This window comes from Nanorana parkeri, unplaced genomic scaffold (assembly GCF_000935625.1).
Source record: "Nanorana parkeri isolate BGI_ZX_2015 unplaced genomic scaffold, ASM93562v1 scaffold1225, whole genome shotgun sequence".
Lineage (NCBI taxonomy): Eukaryota > Metazoa > Chordata > Amphibia > Anura > Dicroglossidae > Nanorana > Nanorana parkeri.
The window spans coordinates 164,252-187,292 of NW_017307493.1; the positions used below are offsets into that span (position 1 = coordinate 164,252).

The window sequence follows — 23,041 nt, forward strand, 5'->3', positions numbered from 1 at the left end:
ACTTTATACTTCGACTCCCGAGAACCATTTCTTCTGAATTTAAATTACATTTACATGCCTTTAGACGCGTATCCTTTCTGCTCCTGAACACACATTTATCAAAACGCAGCTAAACTGATTGCGCCTAGGCGCAAGTAAACGCAGTGTGTGAATTATACCACTAAAATAATTACATGCATTCATGTGTTTAGAGATCTTCTATAAAGTCATAAAAACGCATGACTGAGCGATTGAGGTGTAAAAAAGTAACTTAGTCTTTCATCTGCATGACGTTGTTTAATTTTAGACATTTAAGACATTATTCAAACGAACAATCTTGGTTTTCTGTCATGGTATACATGAGCATGTACTTACAGTACTACCTGCAATTACGTTTCTGGGAGGTTGCTCTATCCTAAGACTGGCAGCATTACTAAATGACAGTTTGCTAATTGTTAGACCTACCTACACAGTAATCTGACAAGATATTTCATCCCAGATATTCTTTCCATTTCAAAATATATGCGGCAAGTCACATTTGGTGGAGGAAACCAATCCTCTTTTACCATGTAAAGGGGAAAACCCCAACCGTTGTAATGACAGAAGAACCTTTTAGAGTACAACATTAATAATTCACAGAGAAGAAAACGTTCACCAGGGAAATACTTCGACAAATGGAATCTAGAATTTGACTTAGGCACGTGCATAACGCTTTGTTTTAATTCCTTAAGAGTTTGGTGAAACAAAACATTGAATTCAGAATATCTGAACATGTGAGGACAATTCTTTTACAAAAAGGCAAAAATGAATTCATAATTCTTACCTTTAAAGCAAAACTCCTAAAAAAATTCCAAGATAAAAATAAATAGCCATTTAAAGGGTAAAATGAAGTCAATATTCACTATTTCCCACGTTACATTTTTTTTCCTGCTAACTGCATCGTTCAACCCACTTCCTCTAAACCCAGGTTATCCCTAAACAGCCCTAGCCTGTTAATGGACGGTGAAGAAGTGCATGTGATTACCATCTTTGTCACTCTGCCTTTTTTTCTTATCAGCATGCTCTATGTCAGACAGCTCCTAGTGCTGCTTCTTCTCGCACTCCAGCTTTGCTGTAGATGGACTGCAAGAACCTGATACCAGGTCACATTCAGATAACTGCAGTTCATGTATTTTAAAAATACATTTAATGGTGTATTCATAATTACAGAGCTGTACTCATTTGTGTCTTTATATCTAGCTAGAGTTTAGCTTTGACTTTTAAAGCAGTGTCTGAAAGTAAAATATGCCCTAAAAACAAAAAAAAGTAATGTAAATATTGAAACGTCATTTCATGGCCAAATCTGATCATTTTTGTGTTGTCGTTGGATTCAATTCTGGCATCTTATATCCCTCAGGGTATCAGTTTGCATAATATCCGCTCCACCCAAATATTTAATGCTATTACAAAGTCAAGTGATCATGACACACTCCTTGAGGCGTGTCTTCAGGTTTTAACTTAACTTATTTTGGTACTTTTAACAATTGTGCACAGATAGATGATATTTCTTGGGGACAAATCTCTATTTTTCTTTAATATTTTTGCACAGGAGCGCCGTGGTAGCATGCAATTCCAATGTATTGTTTCAGGAGTGTTCACTGATTGAGGGGGTCTTGTTTCCATTAGGTGTCATCTAGTGATGGTTGGAGAGCTGCAGTCAATAAGGAAATCCTGCTTTAAAGTGGAAATGTAGTCAATGAAACTGCATATAAAATACTGAAATACCTGGTCGTCTGAGTTTATTTTCATCCAGATGGCAACTGGGATTCGCCCAGCCCTGTTATAGCGTATTGTTGAGCAAGTTATTCTGAACAATTCAAGCTCCCTTTAAAGTTCTATGTATAATCCTGCTTCAAACTAGTGGGGGATTTGGAAATTTGGCTGGAAAGGTGGAAATACACATTAAGCTAAAAACACAGATCTTAATGTGGACTGTTACTTTAGATGAGCCGCTTGCAGGCTGCTGTAAGCTTTATTACTATGGGACGCTTATTGAAGCTATCAGCTTGCTTAAAGTGACAGTCAACACTAACCCATCAAGATCTGTATTTAACATTACCAAACTTGAACTGATGCTTTTTTAAAAAAAAAAAGCTTCAGTAAAATTGCTTAAAGATGGCCGAAAGCTTCGCAAAATGCCGTGGCTTGCTCTTATGCAAGCTGAAGCCTGTGTGAATGGTTTTACCTTAGTAACCTTTTCCGGTCTCCTACCTCACCTCCATACCTGAGCAGACAACGCAAGAGCAGCAGAGCACCGATGAGTAATCTTTCCTCATTCATCTCAATAGGAAGCTCTTACTGTTATAACTACAGTGCTGAGGGATACAATGAAGCCATTAATGGCTTAGATGGCTGTCATAAGGACTATCATTTTCAGCAATGATAACCAGCAGGATTTGAAGATATCCTCATATATTCCGATATATGAAGTATTGTACATTTGGAGACTGTTGAAGATTATTGTAATACAGGATCTGAAGATAGCAGTCGGATGTCTGAAAAACAGCAACCTTTATGGAAAAACAAACACATGTTTACCAGCTTTCTAAATTAAACCTATAATTGTGTGTTATTACCATAAGATCAAGGTGTTGAGGCCAGTGGGTCAGCAAAAAAAGACAAAGCAAATAACATTTTCAGATGGAGCCAGCAATGGCAGCCCCATATTTCCTTTATGACAGGTTTAATTTAAGGTAACTCACAAGGCCTAGGAGTCTAACTAAAAGACAGTTTAAGTTAAACTATTAAAGAAAACTTTCATTAGGAACCCTGCACATTTATGATAAGATTAGCTGTTACTGGCCGTTTTTAAAATGCCTTTAGGTGCAAAAATGTAACAAGGAAAGAACATTGCAGAAGCTAATCAAATAGAAGCAATCTAACATGTTTTGTTACATGCTTTTTGTGCAACTGTTTTTCATGTCCAGCCAACTGTACACTGTGATCATTAGATCTTAAGAGCAAAAAATTCAACATTTCAGAATTTAAAAAAAGAAAAATAAGATTCTGATAAAGTGATATAGCTTTTTAAACTGCAAGACATAACGCCCATGTGGCTCAGATAATTTACTCAGCCATCTACAAGTAGTAAATAAATTAAAGAATACATTCACTTGATCTTTTCTACCCCCCCAAGGTTTTCAATATACTTTAAAAACTTACCTACAACTCCAGTGTCCTGATATCTTCACTGAACAGCCTGCCTCGGTGGCAGTCTCCAGTAAAGAGTTGTATGCACACATGTAAGTTTCTGCCGTTCACTTTAATGGAAAGCCACTCTGCAAGCCTGTCCAGCTTCAGACAGTCAATGTTGGGCAGGGAGGAGAATGCTGAAGATTTCAGAAACAGGTTGCGACACCAGGCAAGCCACAATGTAAAGATGTTAGGAAAAAAGTTAGTAATCCACGCCGCCCCCCCCAACACAACCTTAGAACTGCAGCTAACAGCAACTAAGTACCTCTTTTCAGCTTTCATAAACCAGCTGCAGAGAACAAAGCTTCAATTCATTAAGGTATAAAGATCTTTGTTTGCCATAATAACTCTTATTTTAAGGCTGTGAGAAAGCTGAAAAGAACCATTATAGCAGACACCTGCATATAGCCATCTGTGCCTATCACGATATAAATACACTTTCCAAAATTATTTTTGGTATGGAGCAGAAAATCACTAGATTTAGGTAAGCCTTTCTTTTGGAATAACACTTGATGGAAGAAACCACATTTAAAAAGGCAAACTTTTTTTTCCCCAAAACAGACCACATATTTAATTGTTAGAACTGTAAAACCGAAATGAAAAGTTCTAGCACAATCTCTCCTGTATCCCATTGGCAGTGTTTCCGAATTGACATGCTCTCACCAATCCATCATAACATTTCATATGTCATCATGCAGTGATATGCTAAAGATCAATTTTCTTTGCAGATAGTTGGGTATCGATTTAACTAAGGCAAAAGGAACACTAAATGGACACATCTGTATTATTTTCAAAGCTGGAGTGATAATTAGTCTTTACCTTTAATGAAGAAGAAAAAAAAAAAAACAGCTCCTGGTCCCAACTGTAGATATCATCTACTCCTTGGAAGTCTACAACAGATGCAAGTTTGTCACACATACAAAGGTCTCACAAATATATTGTTACGTGCTTGGGAAGGATAAGGGAAAAGTATTCAATCCATAATAAATCCATTACTGCCAAAGACTTAATGGCAATGTCACATCTCAGCGTGAAAACCAAACAAGTCACTTGTCCTGAAATTCATTGTGCACTTCTCTGCATCTTCCACCGTGCTGGAGCTCAATTTACAGCATGTTCAAGGGTCCCATGATTGCAGTTCTTGCTTGATTATTGCAAGTTGTTCAAGTGTCCAAAAGAAGCAAAATACAATCCCAAAATATGTATAAAAGATACTGTCCCTCTCACTCACGCACATACACTCTAGGGGGAATGGAGAAAGTGCAGCACTTGAAATGTAATATTTACACGATAAATCATTCAAATGTAAAAGACAAGATGTAAACCGTCTATCACATGATCTGCCCGGGGAGCTCTGTGAAATGGCAGAAACATTTTAGGTAGCAAACGGGTTAAAGGGGAGGCAAAAACATTCTAAGGTAAAAAACTTTGTTCTGAAAGCATCCTGAAATAAGTACTAAAAAGTTTCCAGCAGTTCTTCAAGTCAGTGCTCTACCAACAGCATTGACCAAATGTCATTCCCAGATCTCACGTGCTTTCTTCTCCCTCTTTTAGACAACGGTGTTCAGAGAACAGTTACTGGGTGAGGGCCGTGACTGACCAGGGCTAGAGAAGGCTTCACTTTGCAAAACACTGGGGGCCACAAGGAGTGCACTGCTTCTACCTTCAGCATCTTCTGCTTCTTCTTGTAGTTGTGGCATTTGCAGGCCTGCTGGCGGCAGTGGTTCTTCTGTAGTCTGAGGTGAAGAGGCATTGCTGCTGCTTGCAGTTGAAAGCTGACCCAAAACAGTAGATTGACGAGCCACTTGATCTGTTTTTTTCAGGTTTATACAAGAAGATTAGGTTACATAATCATAGTAAATAAAAACATGTCCAAAAGAGTTAGAAACAAATTTATATTTATTATAATGTTTTATCTCAAATACTGTAATTTGCTATAGAAACCTTTTAACCCGAGCATCATCATTTTTAGCTACCCCTTTGGTGAGGTCTAGTTCTGTTATATATTGGTAATCGTAGAGTGGGGCCTTCTGTTTTATGTGAGGTAAGCTGTTAATTGCACAATGCTGGAAAACATCTTGAAAATGGTGTGGTGTTGGTCTGACCTGTGATACTATAGAAGAGATGAAAGATACATAGTATAGGCAAACATATGCTTGATACTGTTGCTCTTATACAATGTTGTTTGCTATATGCTTGGAGTGATTTAGCACAAAAAAAGTCTGGCTCCTGTCTTTAAAATAAATGCCCAACCTACACATTTTATCACAATTTCAACCACAAAAATAACAACTTCCTTTTTCTAGTGGACAATAATCAGATGCATTCTCACCTGTTGTTGAGCACAATATGATGTCTGGACATATTGATGCTTCATATGGTGGTGGTGGATCATCAGGGTGCTGGATGTCAGAGTATTTGTAGGCAGTGTAGGGTGGAGGAGGTTCATGGAAGTGGAAGGCGCCACCTTCTCCATCATCAGACAGGTGAAGGGGGGTGAGACCGGTACCAAAACCATCAGGCCCATAATCAAAGCCTGGCATTCTGCGACCCAGGTTAAAGTGATGCACTATGACAGATAAAACATAATTAAAGGAAACCACTCCCCTATTACATAACAGACTACTAAATATTTTTAAAATCACAATAACTGATGTTAGTTAAAGCCCGTGACACACTGCACGCGGAGCACAGGGAAGCGGCAACTTGCGGCCCTTTGTGTGCAGTGTGTCAAGCAAAGCCTTCTCCCACGCTCAGCTAGGCTAGGCGAGAGCTCGCGCAGCTCAGCATGGCGAGATGAAACATTTAATCTCTAGCTAATCAGCGCACGCATATGAATCCATGCGCCAGGATGCGGGTTCCTGCGAGCAGCCAATCGGATTTCCCCAGACAAAAGCATCTGGTGAGTTCAGGAGATAAGTCGGCGTGGTTTGTTTTCCTTCCAGCCCAAGTTCTGTCTTTACTTGTCTATTAAATATTTCAACATATTATATAAAATCAATAAAATAAAATATTTAATCATGTATTTAACCCCTTCCCGGCCGGCCTTTGTAAGAATACGGCTGGGAGCTTCCTGGATGTAACAGGCCCTGTTAGCCCCGCCCACTTGCGCGCAAGCGGGGAAACTGCCTGGATTTAAAAACAGGCAGTGATGCCTGTTTACATACAAACGACCTGCCGGCTATAGAGCCAGCGGATTGCTGGTGTGTGCGGTCCCCCCTCCAACTGGTCCCGAGCTCCGCAGTGCCCGATGCGAGCCCGGGACCAGCACAGACCATCTATGTGTCCCCCAAAAAAATGGTATAAAATTAATTTCAGTACAGCTGAACGGAATAAATGTCAAAGTACCGCAGCACCCCTTGACAGGAAGGGGGTGTAAATACCTGGTCAGCAAGTGGTTAATAATTAAATTGAAATATGTAATCCTACAATATTAAAATATGAAAATAAAATATGTCATAATTAATACAATTAAATAATATAAAATATTTAAATACGTTTCTAAAAATAAAAAATATTTAAAGAAAATTAAATATCATAATCATTGATGTCCCCCTTTTACTGCCAAAACAGCACTGACCCATTGAGGCATGGACTCCACTAGACCACTGAAGGTATGCTGTGGTATCTGCCACCAAGCCATCCGTAGCAGTTCATTTAAGTCCTACAGTACATAAACTGCAATACAAACTACAATGTAGAGAAGCTGGGGGCGGTGCAGCGTGAAGTGAAGGTTGCAATTTTTTCAAGTTTCTTCGCTTTGCCTGCAATGTGTGCCAGGCTTCATCCTATTCAACAAGCAGCTAATGAAGTCAAAAAGGTCTGAACTCTAATCAGGCTTCCTTGGTCCAGATCCATGACATACTACACAGTAAAACTAAAATCAAAAACGAGACACCCAAGGTCTGTACTTTTAGCAAAAAAAATTGTTAGGCATTTATAGAGAACTTAAATGGCAACAGCAAACATAAAAGCAATTGTGAACAAAATTCTATTCAACTATTAAGCAAGAGATATTGAGGATCAGGGGGGAGACAAGCAAATTAGTAAATAGTATTCATCTCTGCGGTCCCAATAACCTGGCTTCAAGTCATTTTGTGATCCATTTCTCAAAAGGACTAGCTCTGGAAACTCTCCAGGTGTGGAAACATTTCTCATAATCTTATTCAAAAGATATGGAATACTGAAGACAAGCAGAAGCTGGTTCCATGACCCAGAAATGGACTGCATCACAGACTTTTAGCCAGAAGGAAATAAAGTTTAACTACTCTCCATACCTCCATATTTAATTACAGTTTGGAAGCGAACATTGTCTTCTCACCTCTAATATTGTTAGCTAAATTGCACATCTATAAAGCTATTTAAAAACGTCCAAAAAACTTTTTATCAACTCAAACCATCATTTTATGTTCTTTTTATGTTCAAAATATTGATGGGGAAAAAGTAATGCTGCAGGGAAACTACTTACAGTTGGCCCCAATTAAGGATTCAATGCGCTCCCTCCGCCTTTGACGTAGCCGGTGAACCATAAAAAGCAGCAGAGAGAGGATGAGGAAAGAGGAGATACAGCTCACAATCAGACGCATACCACTGGCCATTGAATCGAAAAGGCTGCTGCCATCTAAAACGCAACAGAAATATTTATATTAGTGTGTTTGTTCAAAAGAAAACCATCTAATAACGTTAACATTATGATAAACCAGTCAGAAAAAGAAACTAAAAATACATCCGCAAACTGCATGTAAGATAGATGATGCACATTAACATTTTTATGTTTTTACAAATCTCTTCAGTCTTTCAGACTTTCCAAGTAGAGTAAAGTTAACGCCCAAGTCCAGGCTCCATAACCCCAGCGCAGCTACTTTACAGCAAGATCCCCTCAGGGGGAAGGGAACATGGCGTCCTGCATTTTCAGCATGTGCTCAATCTTCTGGATTGAGTGTGGCTATATTACATACATCCTAGAAGTCAGGATATTTTGTGGAGAAGAATACTGCTCAGGACAGCTCAGTATTGAAAGCAAGCATAGCAGCTAGGGCTGCTAGAGGCGGGCTATAAACTGCTGTATGATGTGAGCCACTCCAAAGCAAGTGTGCTTTATTCTAGTATGTACATATATAACACAGACTACAATAGAAGGATATTGAGAGCTGAATTTCATCCAAATTTTCCATTGTTCTTTGATAAGACAAGGCAACTGTGGCTGGCCCAATTAAATCCAGTGATATTTATGCTAGCATTCATTCAAGATTCTGGCATCTAGCAATTTTCTATACTTATAAATAATAAATGTATTCCTCAAGGTGACAATTTTTTTTATTTTTTATTTCATACGACTGTCCTAATCATCACACTCATCAAAAATTCCTCCATTTGCCTCCATTACAACTTTGCACATCTATGGCATTCTAGGGCTTTTTTTGTTTACAGTGGACCTTTGTCCATATCTTTAAAATAACAACAAACTATAACTATGACTAATTTCTAAAGACATATACACTGTTTTAATAAAAACCTTTTTTTATATTTAACGTGCTAAAAAAAGTGGACAAAAATGACATTTTTAATACTAAAATAGTTTTAGACTATTACAGTATCAAACAGAGGCAAACTACCACATACAAGTAAACTGAAACCATTTTTAAGCGACATCTTCAGCTAGCATATGTCATAGCCGACATAATATGGACCACACTGATTGGTTCCCTATTGTTAGTGGAGACCAAAGCCATCAGCGACAGTCAGGTGTTGACAACGTCAAAGTAATCGGCTGGTATCTGCCAGGCGGAGGAGGTTCATTAATGTATCCTCAGCATGAGGCATCGTGCATTGGGCCGTTAATATATAGATTATGGATGGGAAGGAGTTACCAAAGCAGGCAGCAAAAAGGACCCGTACAGGCATTAGTTTCTCAAGCTTCAGTTTTAGATTTCCACTTTCTGCTGCTTCTTCTATCTTCGTTAGATTCAGTTTGTCCTCTTTTTCTCAAGACAGGAATTCTGTAAAATCTAATGCACTTAATAACCTTAATTCACAAAACGTATGTGTTTCTTGGGAAAGCTGTTTTGTTTTTGACATTTTTTCATACAAAAAAAAAAGTATAGTATGATGCCAGTATCTTGCAGCCCAAAGAAATAATTTACTTGCGTTTTGAATAGCATTATAGGTCTCCATTGTGCTTACACAATTAAAAGGGTTTCTGCAATAACCAATTATCTTTTAAATGATTAACTAAGCATGAGAGTTTACCATTATAATACTAGAGAAATGGCTACTAAAAATGTGGTGCTGCAGTCATATATGAATAATAAATGATATAGCAGTCATCTCAAGCAGTAATAGCAAATTGCAACACTAGTTATATCCTAGCATCAATTGAACTGCACCTTCATTAAAAAACAAAACAAAAAAACACTGGTTGAAATGCACACATTTGCCAGCTGTAAAGTACCTTCCAGCCCATATTCCAATAAGGAGGTCCCACTTACCTGGGTCAAGACAAGTGAATTTGCAGCATTCTTTGGGATCCTTGCGATATTGCTGGCATCCCTGTGGTTTTTCACATAGAGCAGCTACACACATTTCAGGTTCTCCATTGTGGCAAGTGCAGCTCAGACAAGGATCATCCCCTTTAGGAGTGAAGTAGTAGCCTTCATCCACAATATTGTCCTTGATGTCAACACAAGTCTGGCCTAGCAAAGAAACCGCAATATTGAGCAAACAATTCCTGTTGCGTTGCATTAATTTACCATCACATAAATGTTTATGGCCTATTAAACAAATCAGTGTTGACAAGTTTTCTTGCCTTTGCACAAGTTTCTTTGAAAGCCAGAGCAGTACTTAGTGATTTAAGTAATGTCACATTGTTTCTCTTGGGCTCTTTAGTGCCTTTGAGCTGTTAGAAGCTGTAATTACAACAGCAGAACCTTCTGTTCTATTACTAAATCCCAAACAGTCAACATCTGTGAACTGGACTGTAATGTACAGATGAACTTCAGCAACTGTGTCTTGAACTCTAAATACAGCTGGTATCTGGCTACTCTCCATAGACAAGTGTCTGGCTTATAGTAAAGTTAAATAAAAAGACCAAAACAATGGGCAGAATAATTTCTGGAGACTGCAGGAAAGCCCCAATTATTTTATCTATACTTTCTAATGCAGTGGTTCTCAACCTGTGTAACCTCGGGACCCACATGTTTCCTTGGTCATTAAGGCGTGACCCAAAAATGATTTCATTTCTGAAACATTTTAATTTATTACACAAAACAACTTGTGCAGTATTCAGCAATATATATTTTGCTGAAAGTAAATGAATTAAAAAAAATTTAAAAGTTTATAAAGAATAAAAATTAAATATTTAAAAAAAAGTGTGTTTCTGTACCTTTAAGGAGGTGGGGCGTCCTCCTGACAGGCCTGCACCCAATTTGATATCTTCTGCCCCATGTGCTCCAAGATGGAGACTCTCATAGTTTAGAGTTAGGACCGCACTATAAGAGGTGCCTTGGCGCGGCAGTGCGGCTTACACATCCTTTGCAGAAGACGTGTATCCAAACCTCTGTCATTGTCCTTAGTGGTGAGACAAGTTGTTTTACATGCTAGTTTGTGAGTGTGCCATGATGTCTTTCTACTGTACCACTGCAGAGGGTGTCGCGACCCACTTTTGGGTCGCGACCCACGAGTTGAGAACCACTGTTCTAAAGTGAACTTGGAAGACCTGCCAAACTGTCCTAAAATAGATGGCTAAATTAACCTGTTTAGACTTGAATAGTGTTTAATAAATTAAAGTTGAACTTCAGTCCTGACACAGTTGCACAGACTACTCTCCTATACTGAAATTGCTTAGCCTTTTGCTGCTCACTGGGACTAGATTGTAAGCTTGGAGTCCCAAATCAGTATTGTTAATACGCCTCCTTTAACCCTAGAGTGGCTTTACTAGCATGCTGTTACACATACTTCGATTCTATTGAACCACATATTTTTGTGCCAACATGTAAAAATTTTCTGGAAACAACATTTAACTGCTGGCTCAAATCCGCGCCTATAGATAGCAAAGAAAGATATACAGTAGGGATGCACCGATACAAGCATCGGTATCGGCCGCGATACCGAGTATTTGCATGAGTACTCGTACTAATACTCCAAAACATAAAACGAGTACCTGTGCCGCGTCCGCCATCTTCAGGATAAAGTTTCGGTACTCGTACTCGGCCTTAAAAAAGTGGTATCGGTGCATCCCTAATATACAGTATGTATTACAAATCCAACAAAGCCTACTTACTGCGCTTGCACAGGAAGGACGACTTTTCATAACAGTTTTCAGCATACCAGCTGTGCAGGCCATGGTGCCGTAGAGAGGGCAGATGGAAATACTGCAATTGCGCACATAATATGTTCTCATTCTCAGACATTGCTGTTCCAAAGATGGGCACTGGGGGTAAGAAAACTTCAGAAGAACCTGATAAATGAGATTAGGAAATCAGAAATGTAAGCACCAATCTAGCTATTCCTAAGGACCAAATACAACCTTCACCCGAACCAAAAGTAAAAGGATGACACTGCACTAGCCTACACTTACCTTTATAAGCAACCTCCCAGTGTCCCTCCACAGAATGGTTTCTGCTTGTTATCACAAACTGGTAACCTACCCATAGCCTGTGGAAAAATGAATTCAGTTTTTAGATCACCATCAAAAGAAAAAGAAATACAAATACCCAGCTCCAGAACAAGATAAATCAGAGTACTGCTCAATGATACAGTAATATCAGGGTTCTAAAGCTACCCATTATATAAAATCTAAACATTACTCAAATGTTAAAGGACTAAAATAAAGTAACCTCATACGCACAAGGTGACGTTTACAAAAGAGTGCACCTGCAAAAAGAGAAGGTTTTATACTTGCCTTTCTGCCATCCTAGGTCTTGAAGCGCTCTTGAAAGGTCTGAATGGTCGGATGGGTTGAATACCACATCCCCCGGCTTGTACATGCTATAGTGATGTACGAGCTGGCTGGAGGAGACGCATACATAAATATATGAAACATTTTGTATGATTGACAAGTTTCATAATACTTTATCACATGTTCCTTTACATTTGTGATCAAAATGTGTACTTGCAGGCTGGGTAGAAGTAATCGCTTCTAAAAGAAAAAGCATAGCTGACTCAAATGTAAAAATAGGATTACAGCTGCTATTGCAACCATGAGCTTGTTTACACCCTCTTACTGTCCCACAGTAGTAGTTAGTAGCTGTTATAGTAAAAGGGCTGAGATTGATATATGTGTAACCTCCACTGTGGGTTGGTATATGGCAAAGGTGCCCATTCAATGCTAAAAGCAAACACTTTTTGGTTAATTTTTTTTTCTTTTCTTAATTTGCCCTTACCTTCGCTGGTCCTTTCTTAAAAATGGTCTTTCTTCCATATCCCATTCCTGAGCCAAGATGAATTTTAATTCTGAATCTGTGGTAAACGTTGCCAGTGAGCCATTCACTTTCTGACACGTCTGAACGGCATCCCAGTAGTTCTCTCCAGAGGAGTACACCTTATAGCAGCTTGCTGTTCCATCATAGTGGTGCCATCCTGTTGGGCATTTCCCTAGGAAACATAAAAGAAAAAAGGGGGATCACACCCCCACAATGTGAACATCTTGGAAACATTAACGCAAAACACTCTAGCTCTGTATAAGTGGGCCTAAACCCAAGGCTCATGCAACCTATAGTGAACTTACCAACCCACTTGCGCAGCTTTGCTTCATTTTGACCCAGGAAGACCCTTGCTGTATCATTACAAGGTCAACAGAAGAACAGTTGTCGCCTGTCAATTGTCTCACCTCACACAGATTGAAGACCGTGCATAAAGGTCAGAAAGCTGACAGGGCAGCAACTGTTAGATTTCAGCAGGCCTGATTGCATCAACAATAGAAGTTGCCATATTTCTATACTAAGGCCTGGTTCACAACTAGCATATTGCCGCAGCTGAATAATGGTTCACAAAAAAAATCCCATTAATTTATATGGCTCCTGTTCACACCTGACCGCTTTGTCACAATAAGCAATGCCGGTCGCTCGAAAAAGTAAATGAGCTTCATTTTGGCAGATTACAGCGCATCTTGTCCCCATAGGCATAAGAAATGTGTGATGCATTTTTTTTGCGTTCGTTTTATGTAACTTTTGCACAATGTGTCACAATCTGCTTGCAAAAAACCAAGGACTTAATGCACACGCACAAAAACGCGCAGCAAAAAAGGCACATTTCTACGTGCGAAAAAGCTGTCGACTAGGTGTGAATGGAGCCTAAAAGGTTCCTTAATGTTGCTTGAGGGAGAGCTAGTGGGTACTTTGTACATCTTTAGCACAGGTAGCCGCCAAAGTTCTAGAGTTACAGTAAAATATTTCCCTATTCAATTATAATAGATTATAGTTTACAAATACATTTTCATATCCAGTATACACAATATAATTAAATTACCTTTACCTGGACTCAATGTTGCTTTTTAAGATGCCTTTGAATGGGACTTATTGAAGTATAAAGAAAAAAAATCCATATGGCTTGTGAAAGCTTATGTCCTACACAGTAAACAAATAGTCATTGGCCGGATGGATATGAAGTATTTAACATGTGTTACTCTGTTTAAATAGGAGAATTGTTTGCCATGAGTGGCTTTGAATTCTTTATTTCAACTGAACCTGTACTGACAGAGGGATGTTTGTGCACCCCAGAAACCGCATGTAGTGATGGCTCTATTTTGTTAAATATAAGATTTTGTTTAATTTTATGCATGTTAAGAATGTCTGTAGGCTTGCACTTTTGTAAACCTGCATATGAGAAAACAAATACTATCTCTTCCTTCCTCACTATGTAATCCAATCCCTTAGTAGAACGGCTTTTAGTCTTCATTAATGTTAGATGTTTGGCCTGCCCTGACAAACTGTGCACAAGCATTATTGTACCAAGGATTCTTAAAACAAGCATGTTACAGCTGTTACAAGCCCAAGGGCAGTTCAAGAGTATGATGTACACACTACTGGTTAAGATTAGGGGGGATGTTAGCTAGTAAGAGGGAGATGGGGACAGCAGCTTGCTTGCTGCTGCAGAGCAGAGCACAGTCCAATAAACACTTCATGACAAGATGCTGCAAAACAATACGGACACGGGGGAAGTGTTACAAGTAGTTGCAAGGGGACTGCTCGTTTCAACTGTGCACATTACTCCGAACGTGTATATAAATCCAAAAACAAAAAAAAGTAATAAACTGCAGTTTACTAGTCGTTAGATGTAGTGGCTATTATCATGTTTAAGGCTAAGAACATTTTCAGCAAGTACAGCAGAATATAACCAGTTGATCTTGCCAGAAATGCATTGGCCTTGTCACTTTGCTTAAAAAAAATAACCACCTCTCTTGCGTAAACACCTAGTCCCATCAATACAACATACAGTGGAGATTAACAAAGGCAGACATGTTTGTCAACCTATGTGACCATAATGGCTGTTACCCATAGATACAGTTGAGAAAAGCACATATAACCATCTTGTTCAAGCTGTGCTCCAGGCAAACTGCTAAATGCACAGTTAAAACACATGAATTGTGCTATCTGCTATCTGCCAAAGATCTGTCCAGGCACTTCTTGCAATTTATGAACCTGCCATACAGCACACTTTAATACAAGGTTGTCACCCTCCCAACCTCACTAACGTCTGACCACATTATCCTGGATAAAATGTTTGTGTTAAATAAATGTAAGGATGCATGTATGCAAAGAAAGAAAAACAGAGACGAGTCTACATTAATGAAGCACACTGGATATTTGTGATGAAGAAGAGAGTTTTAAGAGTAAGGTATCAGTTACAAAATACAACTTACTGCTAAAGCGCACAGGCTGGGCAAAGTTCACCGTATGGAATCGTGGGGCTTCCCCGTTTCTAGCCCGGCCATGCCGTGTCTCCACGCCCTCTTTTCCATGATATATTCTCTGGTCTCCAGACAGACCTAATAGCAACATGTAAAGATCAGATAACAATACATATGAAAATTAAAAATCTATATCAATTACCAAATACCAAGACAGTATTGCCTATAGAAGTAAAAAGTACCAATGTGTTACATTTGTTTAAATCAATACTCTACAACAAGGACTTGGTATACATGGTTAGAATTTCATACAAATGTTTGCAAAACCTCATCCGAACATTCCATAATGCCAGAGACTTGACAATTGTCGTTCGAAATTTCATTTGATTTGATTTTAACATTCGATTTTGAAATTGAGTTTCCCGAATGAAAGCCACATTCACTGTTCGAATCTCATTCGAGTAAGAATTTCCAGTCCGCTACTTAAGGCCCCATTCACACTGAGCGATTTATCGCGCGGTATCGCTCTCCAATGCATGGCAATGGGGCTCTGTCCGTCGCTGTCTCGCGTCGCTACAGCAGGACCCTTTTTGGATTTTGCCATGATTCAAGTTTGCTCAATGCAACCATTTGCGCGATATCGCGCAAAATGCAAATCACGCAACAAACGCGCGATTTGCGAATCGCTCACTGTGAATGGGGCCTAATTCTGGACCATAATAATAAAAATTATCAATTTTTCCCCATTAATTATTACACACACAAAAAAAAGACCATTTTAAAATGAATTTCTGTGTATACACGTACAGTATTTAAAAAGTGTACAATGTATACCCAAGCGTTACACTGGGCGGTCACCCCACCCGCTCCCCCTCAAAATAGAGTTCAATGTGAAACTGGCCAGCACTGGCATAGGCAGAGAAGGGATGTGCAGGAAGTTGCCAGTACTTTACATCATAGACAAGCCTGGAGAAAATAAAAGCTGCTGGCCAGGAACTACAGATCTCCTGCAGCCTAAGTTCTTGTCACAGCCTGTTGAAGGGAGCTCCGAAATGGGTATGAGATGTGATGGACATGTGTGCTGAGTGTATTCGGGATTTAACCACTTGAAGTCCGCGGTGTTTACATCCCCTTCCCATCCAGGCCATTTTTCAGTATTCAGCGCTGCGGTACTTTGACATTTATTCCGTCATGCAGCGCTGTACTGACATGAATTTTATACCATTTTTTAGGGACAGATAGAGCTTTCTTTTGGTGGTATTTAATCACCACTGGGGGGTTTATTTTTTACTATATTAAGGAGAAATTACCGAAAATAAAAAACTCTTTCCCCTATATTAAATTATAAAACATTTATTATTACCCAATTTTTTGGTAAAAAGGCACCAAACATGTCAAGCCTTAAAACCTCAAAAAACTACAATACCCAAAATTGGCCATAGGCGACGCTTTAAAAAGCTTTTACCGCTCATCAGTTTGGTGTTATCAGTGATGGATGGCCCTAAAATGATTGCTCTCGCTCTGACGACGCTCTTGTTGTTTTCGCACGCTGACGCATATTTACGTTTATATGTGCGTAAACATGGGGGACTTAAAAAAAGCAGCCAGATGACTGACAGGTGAATGCGGAAGTGATGTAATACACATCACTTCTGCATTCACACTACGGAGGGAGTTCAGCAAGGAGGAAGATGCTGATCTCCCTCGCATCTTCCTCCTGACGCCCTCCCAAGCCGGTCCCGGGCCGCAGATGGGCTAGCAGATCCGGGATTGAAGGTGAGGGGGTCAGCAGCGCGGTTGGGGGTCGTCGGCGGTTTCACTTCAAAACACCCCATACAACCGATCGGCGGCTATAGAGCCGCTGATCGGTTGTATGAGAAACAGCCGATAACGGCTGTGCTGAATGTACGGGTTTTTCCTGCCTGAGCGCTAGGGGGCACGCGCGAGCAGGAAAAAAAATGCCGTCTGTAGACGGCAACCCGCCAGTGGTAGTCTGCCGTTCGTCCGTTTTTTCTCAACGAGCAGACAGCAGGAGGTTAAGGTGCAATGATTTTGTGGTTTTCAAATTGCAACAGGGTTGCTTTAGTAAAGAAAGATCCTGAACAGTCCTCAGCAACCCGAGCTGTACTCGTCACCAAATGATCATAGGCTTAGCAGTAAACACATTCCTTAGGGTCTCTATCAGATGCAAGATCATTTACCGATACGCCCTCCCCTACTAATCTACTCAACAACAGTGCACCATTTCAACTTCTGACCCCATAGGACATAAAAGGTCATCCGGTTGGCAGGCACAGCTGTGGAAAGGAGTAAGAAGGCAGGTGTCAGTCTGGATTTAGACCACAAGAACGTGTTGTGCTAAGTGATTTTAACGCCACTTGTGCTGGAAAGGGTATGAATATTCCAAGTAGCAGGTTCAGGCTTTTCCACAGTTATAATTCTCATCTGGCATCAGCATGTAATTATGAATTAAAATAAGCTGGAAAATGTAGAGATTTGGGCCAGGTTCATAGCATTTTCCAGACCAGATCTGGAACGTGGTGCCTTGCGTTTTGCAGTGATTGTACCACGTTCCGTAGTGGGTTTTTTTATGAGCTTAAAATGGGCTTTCAGGTGCGGTCCAGTGCGTTTCCATGCATTCCAGACCAGAGAAAATGAGACCAGCAGTATTTTTTTGTCTGGTCCAGAATGGACCGTGCTGGTGTGAACAGAGCCCACAAATACCATAGGGATGCATTGGGATGTTTTTTGGTCCGGGAACAAACTGTTCTGGTCTGGACACGATCCAGACATGGTGTAATCTCTAAGGGTGTTATGATCCAAAAAGAAAAGAAAGTTAGTCAAGTATGTGCAGGCATGAGAGCAGGATACCCACTCCGCGTTATAAACTGGCCCTTATGCGTCAGGAATGTACCATAGTTTAAAAATGCAGCACTGAAAGCCCCCACCAGGTAACCCCACTCTCATTGTTATATAGGTCTCAAAGATGGGAACTCTGATACTTCCCATCTTTCTACTGCAGCATACTGTATATACACCTATCAGCCATAACATTATGGCCACTGAAAGGTGAAGTGAAGAACATTGATTATCTTGTTACAATGGCACCTGGAAGTGGGTAGTATATATTTGGCCGCAAGTGAAAAAATTATGTAGTAATTTATCTTGGTCTGCCATTTTTACAGGGGGTAAGTAGACTTTTACAGTGCATTAAGACCCCCTTCCCATTTTTCAGTTTTGTTATGTTGCAGCCTGATTCTTTTTTTCCCCTCATTAATCTATACTCCATAATGAAAAAGTGAAAACAGAATTTTAGAGATGTCTAAATTTATTAAAAATAAAAAACTGAAATATCACATTGGCATAAGTATTCAGACCCTTTGCAACAACACTTGAAATGTAGCTCAAGTACCTCCCATTTCTCTTGATCATTGCTGAGATGTTTCTACACCTTGATTGGAGTCCACATGTGGTACATTAAATTGATTGGACATGATTTGGAAAGACACACACCTCTCTATAGAAAGCCTCACAGCTGACAATGCATACTGTATCTGAGGTTAAAATGAAATGCCTGCCGAGCTCAGAGACAGGATCATTGCAAGGTACCGTTTTGGGGAAGGCTACAAAAAAAATCTCTGCTGCATTGAAGGTTCCGAAGAATACAGAGGCCTCCATAATTGTCAAATAGAAAAAGTTTGGCACAACCAGGACTCTTCCAAGAGCTGGTCGCCCCACCAAACTGAGCAATCGGGGGAGAAGGGTCTTAGTAAGAGAGGTGACCAAGAACCCAATGGTTACTCTGACTGAGCTCCAGAGATCCTGTGTGGAGATGGGACAAAGTTCCAGAAGGGCAACCATCACAGCAGCCCTCCACCGATCTGGCCTTCATGGCAGAGTGGCTAGAAACACAGGAAGGCCTGCTTGGAGTTTTGCAAAAAAGCAGCTGAAGGACTCTCAGACTGTGAGGAACAAGATTCCCTGGTCTGATGAAACCAAGATTGAACTGTTTGGCCTCAATTTTAAATCTTATGTCTGGAGGAAGCCAGACACCGTTCATCACCTGCCCAATACCATCCCAAAAGTGAAGCATGGTGGTGGCAGCATCGTGCTGTGGGGGTGTTTTTCAGCAGCAGGGACTGGGAGACTGGTTATTGTTGAGGGAAAGCTGAATGGAGCAACGTACAGAGATATCCTCGATAAAAACCTATTCAAAAGTGCTTAGGACCTCAGACTGGGCCGAATGTTCACCTTCCAACATGACAATGATCCTAAGCACGCAGCCATGACAATACAGGAGCGGCTTAGGGACAACTCTCTGAATGTCGAGTGGGCCAGCCAGAGCCCTGAAAACTATTGAACAGCTCTGGAGAGACCTGAAAATGGATGTCCACTGACAGTCCCCATCCAACCTGACTGAGCTTGAGAGGATTTGCATGAAAAAATGGCTGAAAATCCACCAATACAGATGTGCAAAGCTTGTTGCGTCATATCCAAAAAGACTAGTGGCTGTAATTTCGGTCAAAGTTGCTTCAACAAAGTACTGAGTAAAGGGTCTGAATACAATAGTACATGTGATCTTTTGTCACAGACATTTCTCAAATTATGTTTTCACATTGTCATTATGGGGTACTGAGTGTAGATTAATGAGGGAAAAAAAGAAAATTTACACAACTGTAGCATCAGGCTGCAACATAACAAAATTGGAAAAAGTGAAGGGGGTCTGAATACTTTCTGAATGCACTGTATATCCACTGTAAATATTTGGCTACTATTTTTATGTTTTAAGTGAACTCTGACAGCCCTAAAGTCACTTGCTGACTTTCAGCAAGTTTTAATTATGTTCGGAAACATTTACTTAATAGATATCCTGCCCCAATAGGGCTTTCTGGGAAACTGTGGTCTATTAAAAGCTCCATCTGGATCATAAGCCAGAGACAAAGTGGGGAAAAAATGTTTCCATCCATTTTTCCAAGAGTGAAGTAGAACATATTTCCCAATCACATCCTGTTAGAGACTAAATATAACCACAGCAACAAATTGGCAAAGGTCTGCTATTCCAGGGATATAAGATACCAATGACCTTTTTATCTATAGTAAACTTAGGACACAACTCCAAAATGGCTTTTAAACTACTTCTCCACCTTTCCAAAATGCATTTTATACAATGGCATAAAGGGTGCATGGACAAGCTTGGTTTTAATTGTTTCTCTGAATTACTCTGTTGCAAAAATGCCAACAGGTTTTTTTGGCCAAGAAGACCATGAATTGTTTTTACGGTTATTGTTCTTTCAATGTTACTGAGTATTAACAGTCAATAAGGAATGTCACGTTACTTTTGCAGCCGTAGACTGTGGCCATCAATCAAGATAAAACATTCTGGCATTGTACAGCTCATTCTGAAGTCCCTCATTAGAAAATGTAAATAACTACTTATATGCAGTGTAGAACTGGGAACCTTTGGTCCGGGGGCAAACACAACCAACTGGAGTCTAACATGATAGAGGTAGTTTCTTGAGGGCTAAAGAGCACAAAGGTGGGTGTTGTCTTATAGGACATGGTTTACTGTAAGACACTGTTTCTACAGATATATACAGACAGGATTGTGGAGGAGTAAAAGATAGGAAGCGGTGAAACAAGACATTTGAGGGGGATTGAGAGAGGCACTAGAACCACACTAATGGATGAAAAAAAAGTAGAATGACTTGGTTGTGAAGGGAGCAGTGATAAAATTTGGATTGTGGAGGAAGGGGGGCAAAGGAAGCATGGAGACCAGATTGTGGATGGGAGGTAGGCAATAGGTATAGTGGAGGGGTAAGATCAGATTGTGATTAACTTTAACATATCAATGCACAGAAAATATATCTTTCAATTTTGGGCAGATCTGTGAAGGGCTAGAAAACACATTCCCTTTATTTTTTCCCCCGACTAAGCCCTAACTACGGAGATTTCCCATCTCTCCAGTCTTTGTGGCTTGTGTAACACGGCACTACAAGTGCAGAGGAATCTCCCAGCATGAAGACAAACCCGACATCTACCCTTTCCTTGCTCTACTTAAATTTGTTTGCAGACAAACTAACACATTTCCAAGATTTTGTCTTACTTCTTGTGTCTCCAACTATAATTATTTGGACAGAGCAAATCTCTGAGGCTCCATTCACACATAGCGTTTTAAATTAGGCACGTTTTTTCACGCGGGAAAAATGCACAAATTTTAATAGACACACAGGTTTTTTGCGCATTTGCTGCTACAACCACGGTCTTTTGGGGGACAGAACGCGTTGAAAATCGTGCGAGGACTTTGTGCCGTGTTCATGCGAACGCCAAGTGTGAACGAGCCACATGAGAATGTATTGATTTTTGTTTTGCGCGTTTCCGTGTGTGACTAGAGTCCAGGACAGTTTTTTTTCTTCTAAAATAAATACACAATATATGTGAAGGTTACCGCAACAACAGTAATTCAGCTATTGCTACACAGTTGTAAACCATGCCCTTAGTCTCACCTGGACAGTTAACTTCATCACTCTCATCCTCACAGGTTGGCCATCCATCACACTGCCAGTTCAAGGGAATGCACTGGATGGCACCGCTGTGGCAGGCAAACTGCACAGATATACAGAGCAGTTCTGAAAAAAAAAAAAATATATATATATATAAACTTGAGTTAATAAGTGTAAATGATAATGCACTAAATGTACAGTTATGTTTAAGAGGACACAAAGTAACAACCCAAGCAGAATATACTAGCATCACAACTTCGCAGTAGCAGCCAAGTAACAAGACTTAAAGCAACACTAAACTCAGACGTAAAATAATAAAAATAACTTCTATTATATAAATAACTGTGTACCCTTTTTTTGTCATTGTTCAGCTCTAAAAACTTCAAAACCCATTTTACTTTTCTCCAGCCAAAACCTTCTGCCAGAGGGTGGCTACTTTTCTTCTCAGTCTCCGCCCACATCCTCCCTTCTAGACTGCAAGGAGCGGAGATTTCTTCAGGTCTCCCACACTAATATATGATCTGTGATGTCTCTCCTCTTGGCTTACCAAGCAGGGAATTTTGGGGGGGACTGCTTGTGAGGAGATTTAGCATGCGAGTTGTCACCAGCCCCATACTTGAGTCTCAGCTCACATGCTGAATCTGGTCATACACTCACAGGAGGATACAGCCCCTACCTTTGAAATAGTTTGTTGAAAGTAGTTTTAATAATTAAGAGCATTGCAGAGGAGATTACAAGGAATTAAATTGTCAGTGTGTTCAGTGAGGAGAGGGATGGTGAAGGAGGCAGCTGTGTGCAGTGAGAGATGATTCCTCTCTGCCTCATGGGAGTTGTAGGCAAAGAAAGATGTGCACGTAACCAGAATCAACATGCACGGCTCTTTCTAAGTGACAGGAAGTGTGAGGTAAGAGAAGAGACACGGGAGCAAGCACAGCAGACTTTCTAAAGGGATTAAAATAGTAAGACTTTATTTGAAAACATAAATAAAATGTGTCTTTGGAGAATGTTCATTGTGTAGATGTGTATAAGGAGAAAAAAAGCTGAGGATTGTGCGTCACTTTAATAACTTCAGAAATAAACACTAATGCTTATAGATAGTACTGTTTTCACAATATCTGCTGATATAAATATCATAGACTAGAGGTTACACCAATTTCATACAGGTGCATTAAAAACTTTATTACCTGTACACTACATAAGTTCAGGATTTGCATATAAACAACACAGCCTGCTTTAGGGCTTACATATGCATTATTGGTGCATTTTCAGCCCACAGCATATTTACTCTCACAATAAACATAGGGGGGCATTTATCAAATCCATCTTGTAGCTTGCGGTTGCCTAACCTGTCGCATATTTTGTAATGCAAGTTAAGGGCAGATTTATCATCACTACGCGGACATAATAAATTAGCCACTATGAAAATGAACATATCTGCAACTATTTACAAAGTGCTTCCTAGCACTGTTCTGTGACAGATGTCAGA

At 40.0% G+C, this 23,041-nt stretch overlaps 1 protein-coding gene across 1 annotated transcript in view; it reads right to left on the reverse strand.

The window, feature by feature from the left end:
• Window positions 1-3,694: 3,694 nt before the first annotated feature.
• DGCR2 (DiGeorge syndrome critical region gene 2) overlaps window positions 3,695-23,041 on the reverse strand; it is a 46,315-nt gene continuing 26,968 nt past the window's right edge. Inside the window, exons 3-11 of the mRNA XM_018568664.1 lie at window positions 21,559-21,681; window positions 15,068-15,193; window positions 12,591-12,810; window positions 11,786-11,862; window positions 11,489-11,665; window positions 9,699-9,902; window positions 7,679-7,831; window positions 5,543-5,779; window positions 3,695-5,020 (exon numbers count right to left, since the gene is read on the reverse strand). Coding sequence (XP_018424166.1) covers window positions 4,761-5,020; window positions 5,543-5,779; window positions 7,679-7,831; window positions 9,699-9,902; window positions 11,489-11,665; window positions 11,786-11,862; window positions 12,591-12,810; window positions 15,068-15,193; window positions 21,559-21,681 — 1,577 coding nt within the window. The 3' untranslated portion in view covers window positions 3,695-4,760. The remainder of the gene's footprint in view (window positions 5,021-5,542; window positions 5,780-7,678; window positions 7,832-9,698; window positions 9,903-11,488; window positions 11,666-11,785; window positions 11,863-12,590; window positions 12,811-15,067; window positions 15,194-21,558; window positions 21,682-23,041) is intronic.